At 38.2% G+C, this 9,728-nt stretch overlaps 1 protein-coding gene across 1 annotated transcript; it reads left to right on the top strand.

Moving 5' to 3' along the window:
- Positions 1-2,848: 2,848 nt before the first annotated feature.
- On the top strand, positions 2,849-4,867 carry LOC135203908 (uncharacterized). The gene is made up of 2 exons (XM_064233840.1): positions 2,849-2,881; positions 3,905-4,867. Exons 1-2 carry the CDS (start codon positions 2,849-2,851, stop codon positions 4,865-4,867), a joined length of 996 nt encoding a protein of 331 aa, XP_064089910.1.
- Positions 4,868-9,728: the final 4,861 nt, after the last annotated feature.

The raw sequence follows: 9,728 nt of genomic DNA, 5'->3' as shown, positions 1-9,728 counted from the left end.
TTTGGGAAGGTAAGATCTAGTCTTCCTCCTTTTAGGTGAGTTGGCTCTCCACTGTTTAATAGGCACAACGTTCTGGGAATTCACGTGATGAACTGGTGTAGATGTCTCCCAGTTGTTTGTTTGTTGTGTAGAGTTCAGGCTTGGGTGATGTGCGTTGAAGTCTCCCCCAATTAGTGTGTTTTCCTGTGTCGCTGCACTGAAGAGTGCTTCCCCTTCAAATGTGTTGTCCCGAGCCCTGTATATGTTGTGTACTGTCAGTGTCGTGTTTGCAAGTGTGAGTTTTACGCTGAGTGATTCTACATCATCTCCGCAAGGGATGTTGTCTACCTTCTTTGAGGGGATTGTGTTTTTAACCAGGGTGATTAGTCCTCTTTTAGTGTCTGTATGGTGTTTTGTACACTTTGTACCCTTTAAATGAGAATTTGGCTTTTTCCCTTACAAGTGTTTCTTGTAACATTATAATGTCATAGTTATTTGTTTGTGTGTGTGCTTGCAGGAATGCGTATTTATTGTTTGCACTTAGTATGTTCCACTGGAGGATTTTTATAGTGTCTGTGTCTCTGCAGTCATTTGTGTTGTTGTTGTTTCCTAACTCGTCATTTGCACTTGATGTGCCTTGACTACCAACTCTGAGGTTGGCCCTGGCACTGGAGATGTACCTGGTACTGTTACTTGGGATGAAACTGACACCGGGTGTATTTGTAGTGCCATTTGCACTCTTGTTATTTATTAGTGTAGGCATGGTGATGCAAAGAGTCCTCTGGACGTTCTTATGCACTTGTCCACGACTTCTTTAGCTATTTCCTCTGAGAAGTTTGATCCGGTTAGTTCTGCAAACTTGAATAACATTTGCACCAGTAGATTTGTGAGGTCTTGAGTCTGTGCGATGTATTTGTCTTGTTTTAGTTCTGGGCGAACTTCAAACCTGTTGATTTGTGGGGTAGGAGGAGGGGAGACTGGGTTATATGGCTTTGGGGAGCCAGGAACAGTGGAGCTAGTTTTAGGATTTGGAGTGAGGAGGATAGGATGGGTTTCGGGAACAGGAGAGGTTAAGATGTATGTGTTTGTCGGCTTGGCCGATTCTGAGAAACTGATTTTTCTTCTAGTGTTTGTTATTTGTTTTGTTGGCGTGTGTTGGTCTGGGTGTGGTTTGGGGAGTGTTTTGTGTTCCTTTTTCTGAGGTTGAGGCTGATTTTGAGTTCTGTTGGGTCTAGGCCCTCCAGCTGCAGCAGCATAGGACTGTGTCTTATGGTGGGGGTGTGTCTGTGTGTTTTTGGGGGCTTGTTGCGACCCCCTAACTGCAGCAGCAAAGGATCTTGATCCCTGCTGGGTAGTGGGAGCTGCTGTTGTCTGTTGTGACCTGGTGTTCTGTGTGTGTGTGTGTCCAGTCCAGGGAGGCTCCGAAGTGCGATTCCTTTTAGAGTGTCAATTTTCAGTAGCCTTATCGGGCATTTTCTGTTCCACGCATGGTGGTTTCCCTTGCATGCGGGGCATCTGGCATTCGTTTCCTGTCCATTTTTAAACTTGTCCGTGCAGAGTTTTGTGGGATGTCTCCCACTACATACACCACAAATGGCTTTGGCGGTGCAGGCACTGCTATGGTGTCCGTACCTCTGATAGTTAAAACATCTCAAAGGTTCTGGTGTGAAGTCCATGGTGGGGAAGGAGCCCCACATGCCGAGATTCAGTGACTTAGGCTGAGTTCCTTTCCATTCTACTAGGACTTTGCGGGTTGGCTGGGGGTTGGGTCCTTTTGTGTGGCATCTCTCTGCTTTTGACCCCCTGGGAATTTTCCCAGATAACCCTGGTGTCAAATTGCAGAGGGTAATGGCATAATATAAATCTGCAGGGTTTGTCATCAGGATTGAGGAATTTAATGCTGGCAGGATTGTTTTTCATATATTCATTTGTATTTACATCTGAAGGTATTGCAAACAGTTCTCTCCTGGTAGTGGGTCTTACCTTGAACAACTTACCTTTCTTTTCAAGGTCTTTGACGAACTCATAGGCACTGGTTCCTGTTGGAGGAGTTATTAAGTATTTTCCATGTGAGGGTGAAGGTGCTGCTGGTGGTCCTTGTTGTTTTCGTTTGTTCCTGGTGACGAGCTGGAATTCATCATTTGTGTCCATGGCAGGGGGGTTTTCCGTGTCCTCTTGAGTGGCTGTGGTGGTTTCTTCTTCGGAGGAGGTGGAGGAGTCTAACCGAGGTCTAACTGCTTCAGGGGCATCTGAAAAAGAGGAAGAAGAAGACGTTGTCCGTTTCCGGTTCTCAGGTGCCTCTGCAGTGGTGGGTGTGGGCTGGGTTACAGGGTCCATGGCTGCATTCGTCTATCTGTGAGCGGAGAGAGAGAGAGAGAGAGAGAAAGAGAGAGAGAGAGAGAGAGAGAGAGAGAGAGAGAGAGAGAGAGAATGTATGTGTATGTGTGTGTTGTTATATTTTTTACTTTTGCCTGAAGGGCCTAAATCTGGTTTATGAGAGACACCAGCCTATCGTCCCTGTGCTACTTGCAATAAGGATTGCGAGAGTAGAAAGTTTTTGTCCCTTAGACCCTGCTTCAATCGGAGTTTTCAGACCCCAACGGCTACCGAATTTTAGGCAGGAGAGACTGTTAGTAAATGAAAATTATTTTAGAGAGACAGATGTCATATGAAAATTTTCTTATAGTATTTGAGAGAGCTCTCTCAGAAATATAATTCTCGGTGTCGTCGTCAATCGCCGAAAGTTTCCGCCGAAAATACCCTTGGCTGGAAAATCTCGCCGCTAATCGTAGACTGGGACTGGGATTGGGGCTATCGCTCGCTGTCGCTCGCGTTCGCCAGGGAAGGTCTCGGGAGAGATGTTACTGCTATGGAGGCCGAGCAGCAACTGAGGATCTTAGTGGTGAGTCCTTCGCTATATATCATGGTCGTGCGGGCGCTCACGGATGCTCCTGCAGGACCGGGAGGGTGCTCGACTTTTCATTGGCTGGCGGCCAGGCGTCAGAAACTCTCGAGGCGCGTTGATCTTCTCAGGTGTGTTGCATCACCTGGAGCCGGGTTTTCATTGGCTGCGACCGTGGTGACGTAACTCCTGGTATTTCTACCAACCTCTTCGATATTGGTCCCGTCCTGGGCGCTGGTGTTCTCGTCTGGAGGGGGGGGGCTGGGTCTTCCTTACCAAAGGGGGCAACAGGAAGGGTTCCTGTGTCGTATTAAGGAAGGGTTTTTGCTCAAGGATGAATAACGCCTCAAGGAGGCGTAGGCGTCGCTGATCGGGGGCTCTTCCAATTATCTTTGTGTTTTTTACGATATCCTCACGCACGCCGTGCTGTTGGTGGGCGGTGAGGGCGTGGTGTTTTATGGCACCGTTCTGGGCGTGACAGGAGATCCTCTTAGACAGTCGTAACGTTGTCATACCGATATAAACCACAAGGACATCCTTGGATAGGGCATGTGTACCGGTAGACGACGTTTATTTCTGCTTCAGGGGATCTCCTGCAGGCGGGGTAGGTTATTTCTCATAATCAGGTCCCTTGTTCTCCTGTTCTTATAATAGATTATAAGAGAGAGCCTCTTCCCTTCCTCCACGGGGGTGACGTTCTCTTCTACAATCTTCTTAAGGCATCTCTCCTCTTCTTTGTATCCGTGGTGCATGAAGGACTTGTAGAAAATACGTATATCCTCGGAGGGGGGATTCTCTTTATTCTCTCCGTCCTCCATGTACCATTTGTTTAAGGCTGTTCTGATCTCCCTGTTGATCAGCTTGTTGGAGTAACCGTTGTTAATCATCATTTGTGAGGCTCAGTCCAGTTCTGCGTGGGTGTCCTGCCACGCTGAACAATGCGTTAAGGCCCTCCTCACGAAGGCCCTGACGGTGGTGGTCTTTGAACCTCGCAGGACACTCACTCTCTCCATTTAAGCAAAGTCCCAAGTTAGTAGATTTGGTGTAGACGGTGGTGTAGACGGGATATTTACCAAAGAGCTGAAGGACGCAGCAGCGGATCTTAAGAAAAATGAGGAGATAACAATACGTCAGGCAGATAAAACAGCCGCCTTTGTACTTATCAAGACTGAGGAATATTTCGAGAAGCTAGACGATATCTTAGCAGATACCTCTAAATTCGAGAGATTGACGAGAAACCACACCGAAGACATCAAACGGGATGCTAACTGCATCATCACTGCAGTAAACGCCGCAACGAATGCATGCCACCTCCCGCCCATCCAAGGAGATTACAGCTTGGGGTATCTTTACGGAAACGTGAAAACGCACAAGACAGGTAACCCCTTACGCCCCATCATCAGCCAGACACCTGCACCGACCTACGATTTGGCAAAACGCCTTAACAAAATCCTGACACCGTATACCCCTTCCAAATTTTTCCTTACTTCTTCGACGGAGTTCCTGGAGAAAATCCGGGATTCCCCTGGCGACGGCACTATGGCATCCCTCGACGTGGAGTCCCTGTTCACCAACTTCCCCGTCGATGAAACAATAGGCATCATTTTGGAAAAGGTCTACAGGAACCCTGACAAGCAACCTCCGAACATCCCGGAAGAATCGCTCAAGACACTCCTAGACATCTGTACGAAGAGAGCCTCTTTCACCACCCACGAGGACAGATGTTTCGTCAGAAAGGCGGCGTGGCAATGGGGTCCCCCTTGGGCGTCCTCTTTGCCAACTTTTACATGGGTACCGTTGAAGAGCGGGTTTTTTCGCAGCACCGATGTCCCCGGACGTATGCCAGATACATCGATGACATATTTGTTCAAGCTGACTCCGAGGAAGAGGTTGAAGCCCTTCGCCAGCAGTTCCTGCGCAACAGCGCCCTTAATTTCACAATTGAATTTAGCAGCGAAGATCGGCTCCCCTTCCTCGACGTCCTAATTACAAAGACTACCCCGAAGATGACCACCACCGTCTACACCAAATCTACTAACTTGGGACTTTGCTTAAATGGAGAGAGTGAGTGTCCTGCAAGGTTCAAGACCACCACCGTCAGGGCCTTCGTGAGGAGGGCCTTAACGCACTGTTCAGTGTGGCAGGACACCCACGCAGAACTGGACAGAGCCTCACAAATGATGATTAACAACGGTTACTCCAACAAGCTGATCAACAGGGAGATCAGAACAGCCTTAAACAAATGGTACATGGAGGACGGAGAGAATAAAGAGAATCCCCCTCCGAGGATATACATATTTTCTACAAGTCCTTCATGCACCACGGATACAAAGAAGAGGAGAGATGCCTTAAGAAGATTGTAGAAGAGAACGTCACCCCCGTGGAGGAAGGGAAGAGCTCTCTCTTAATCTATTATAAGAACAGGAGAACAAGGGACCTGATTATGAGAAAAAACCCATACCCCGCCTGCAGGAGATCCCCTGAAGCAGAATAACGTCGTCTACCGGTACACATGCCCTATCCAAGGATGTCCTTGTGGTTTATATCGGTATGACAACGTTACGACTGTCTAAGAGGATATCCTGTCACGCCCAGAACGGTGCCATAAAACACCACGCCTTCACCGCCCACCAACAGCACGGCGTGCGTGAGGATATCGTAAAAAACAAAAAGATAATTGGAAGAGCCCCCGATCAGCGACGCCTACGCCTCCTTGAGGCGTTATTCATCCTTGAGCAAAAACCCTTCCTTAATACGACCACCGGCTTACCCTTCCTGCCTGTTCCCAAGTTCCTGTGTGTAAGGAAGACCCTCCAAGCCCCCCCCTTCCAAGACGAGAACACCAGGCCCGCCCAGGACGGGACCAATATCGAAGAGGTTGGTAGAAATACCAGGAGTTACGTCACCACGGTCGCAGCCAATAAAAACCCGGCTCCAGGTGACGCAACACACCTGAGAAGATCAACGCACCTCGAGAGTTTCCGACGCCTAGCCGCCAGCCAATGAAAAGTCGAGCACCCTCCCGGTCCTGCAGGAGCATCCGTGAGTGCCCGCACGACCATGATATATAGCGAAGGACTCACCAATAAGATTCAGTCCTCCAGCAACCATCACTGTGACCATGCCCTGGCAGATCTGGGCGAAATGTCAGAGAGAGAGAGAGAGAGAGAGAGAGAGAAAGAGAGAGAGAGAGAAAGAGAGAGAGAGAGAAACTTGTAGCAGTAATAATATGTATATAGCAGTAATAAAGATAATTCAATATGACTACACTGGATTTGACGATCCCCTTTGGCACGTTGCTTGCCAGTTTCAGCAACATTGAGAAATCCTTAATAAGGAAAACAGAGAAGACTCTATACAAAATTAATGGAGCTGATGCAGCAATCCTTTTCAACAAGACTTATTTATTTTTTTATTATTTTTTTTATTTTTTTATTTTTATTCATTTATTTCTTTTTATTATTTTTATTATTTTTATTTTTATCTATTTATTTTTTTATTTTTTATTTATATATATTTGTTTATTTTTATTTTTATTTTTTCGTTTATTTTTATTTATTTATTTATTTTTATTTATTTTCTTATTATCATTTATTTTCTGTTTTTATTTATTTTTTTTTATTTTTTTTAATTCTTTAATTATATATATTCATTTATTTTTATATTTTTTTTATTTATCTATTCATTTTTATTTAATTATTTATTCATTTTTTTTATTTATTATTTAATATTTTTATTTATTTATTTATTTTTTTTTTTTTTATTCTTATTTGTTTTTATTTATTTTCATTTTTATTTATCTATTTTTATTGGTTTATTTTTATTTATTTATTTTTATTGGTTTAAATGGGTTTCTTGCCCTTCTTTTTTATAGATGATTTTTGTTTAAAAATCATTTCAAAAATTTCTTTAAAAAGGATCATGAATGCAACATAAAACGTTCAAAAAAATTACAATTTTAGTACCAAACTTTCGAAACTTGTTCAGTTTTTTTGTTTTTATTAAAATTATTATTTTAAAAAACGGCCAAGTTCAAAAAGTCATTTGATTTGAATACAATATTTAAAGGATTTTTCGTCACTTTTTGATGACTCATTTTTATTTTAGAAATTAATATAACATAAAATTTTTAAGGTTTTTTTTTTGATGACTGGTGTTTTTTTTAATCATTTAAAATATCGCCTAAAAATAACACAATGAATTTAAAATAAACAGAGTTTTAAAATAACACAGTTTGTATACAATATTTTGGGAGTTTTGCCTTCTTTTTTATGATTGATTTTGATACCGAAAATAATGTAAAAACACGACTAAGAAGGGGACAATGAAAGGTTTAAAATAATTGAAATTTTTCCATAGTATTTTTGAGTTTTTCCTCATTTTGTTGGCGGATTTTTTGTTTAAAAAACTATTACAAAAATTGCTTAAAAAAGAAACCTAAGAAAGCTTAAAAAATATTTCAGTTTTACCATAAATAGTGTATTTGAATAAAAAACGGCAAAATAAGAAACCTAAAAAGCTTTAAAAATTATTTCAATTTAGATATAATATTTTACCACACATAGTGTATTAAAGTTATAAAAAGGCAAAAAAGATACCTTAAAAAACCTTAAATATTTCAATTTAGATACAACATTTTACCATAAATAGTTTATTTAAATTAAAATATTTATGTTTAACATTTTTATAGTACATTAATTGTCAAAATGTTTGTGATTTTCAAATGATATAAAAGCAGTTTAAAAAAGAATTTAATTTGAATACAATATTTTTAATAAATTTACCGTTTTTTAGGACTAATTTTTATTTCAAAAATTATTTAAAAATTAGCCTAAAATAGGGCAATGAATAGCACATAAAAATTTAAAACTTATATCAATTTGTTAGTTTTTCCCCCTTTGTTAAGGCTGTTTGTTGATAAAAATTAATTAGAAAAACAACTAAAAAATTTGTGAAAGACAAAAACATTTAAACATTCCAATTTAAATACAATATTTTTTTTTAGATTATGACCTCTATCTGATGAGTGATTTTTTTGTCTCAAGAGGCTTTAAAAAATCGCATAAATATATGAAAATAAATGTAACTTAAAGAGTTTAAAACAATATTTCAATTTTAGTACAAAATCTTAAGTTTTTTTTTTTCATCTTTTTGATACATTTTTGTTAGGAAGTTTTACCCTCTCTTTGGTGACTAATTTTTATTTCAAAAATCAATTAGAAAATCGCCTAAATTTTTAGTAGATTGATTAATGTAACATGAAAAGTAGTAAAAAATATTTAAATTTTACCACTTACTTTGGTGGCTGTTTTCTGTTTCAATTAATCATTATAAAAATTCTCTAAAAAATTGTTTAAAAAATGAAACAGAGAAAAGCTCTAAAAATATGCAATTTTTAATGTAATATCTTTGGGCTTATTGGCTCCCTTTTGGGGAGTTTTGCCCTCTTACTTGGTGACATAGTGAAAAATATTGTATTTAAATTGAAAGATAAGAAAATCCTTTTCTTCGCCCACCCCCCTTTTTCAGGCTATTCTTATAATCATTTTTTATACAAAAATCCGCACAAATAAAGGAGGTCAAAACTCTCAAAAATATTATACAAAATTTAGATATTTCTTAAATGATTTTTTTACATTTATTGCCCGAATTTCAGGTGATTTTTGAAATAATTTTCGAAATAAAAATCAGTCATCAAAAATCGGGCAAAATATTAAAAATATTAGATTCAAATTAAACCTTTTACAAACTGCTTTTAATTTGAATTTCATTGTCCTAATTTTAGCCAATTTTTTAAATGATTTTTGAAGCAAAAATCATACATCACAAAGAGGAATGAATTTCAAATAGACATGTTAAAATAATTATCTAATTTTTGGATTGTACACTCATTTTTATGAATGATTTTTTTTCAAATATAATGATAAAAATCGCCTAAAAATGGGACAAGAAATATAGCATAAAAAGTTTTAATAAATATTCCAGTTTTTGAACAATATTTTTAGGTTTTTGTCTTTTTGTTTCAAAAATCATCATATACATGCTAAAAACAAAATTAAACTAAAAAAAAGCTTAAAATGTATATCAATTTAAATGAAATATTTAATCCGTTTTACTCCTCCTTCAGATGTGTGATTTTGGTTTCAAAAATCTTTTAAAAAACCACATACATTTAAAAAAAAGTTTCAATTTTGGTACACAATTTTTGAGTTTTTTTTTTTTTTTCATCTTTTGATGCAAGATTTTTGTGTCAAGAATCATTATAAAAATCACCTAAAAAGGAGGAAAAAAATACAACATTTATGATAATTTTCCATTCGGTTTAATTCTGACTTCTGTATCCATAATCATTTCGAAAATTACCCAAATCAGGACAATGAATATAACATAAAAGAACGGTTTAAAGAAAAATTATGAACTAAAATTTTCGGGAGTTTTTCACCCCATTTTGATAACTAATTATGAAAATCGCATAAAAAAGGAAAAAATGAAACTAAAAACGTTATTTGAATTTAAATACAATATTTTTTTTTGTCATCTTTTTGATAATTTATTTTAGCTTTTGTAGACATTTTAATGTTATATTCATTTTCATATTTTTATTAAATTATTTTTTAAATAAAAATCAGTTATTGAAATAAGGGCAAAAATTCTTAAAATACTATATTTATTCCGTTTTCCTCCTTTTATAGCGAATTTTTATATTGATTTTTGAAACAAAAAAATTGCCAAAATAAAAAAGGAAATATACTCAATAATATTTGGCACAAATTTATAGATGTATTTTTAAACATTTAACGTTCTATTTCTAGGCGATTTTTAAAATATTTTCTGAAATAAAAATCAG

Source organism: Macrobrachium nipponense, chromosome 44 (genome assembly GCF_015104395.2).
Source record: "Macrobrachium nipponense isolate FS-2020 chromosome 44, ASM1510439v2, whole genome shotgun sequence".
Lineage (NCBI taxonomy): Eukaryota > Metazoa > Arthropoda > Malacostraca > Decapoda > Palaemonidae > Macrobrachium > Macrobrachium nipponense.
Note: the sequence above shows the minus strand (reverse complement) of the source record. Positions and strands in the feature narration are given on the sequence as shown.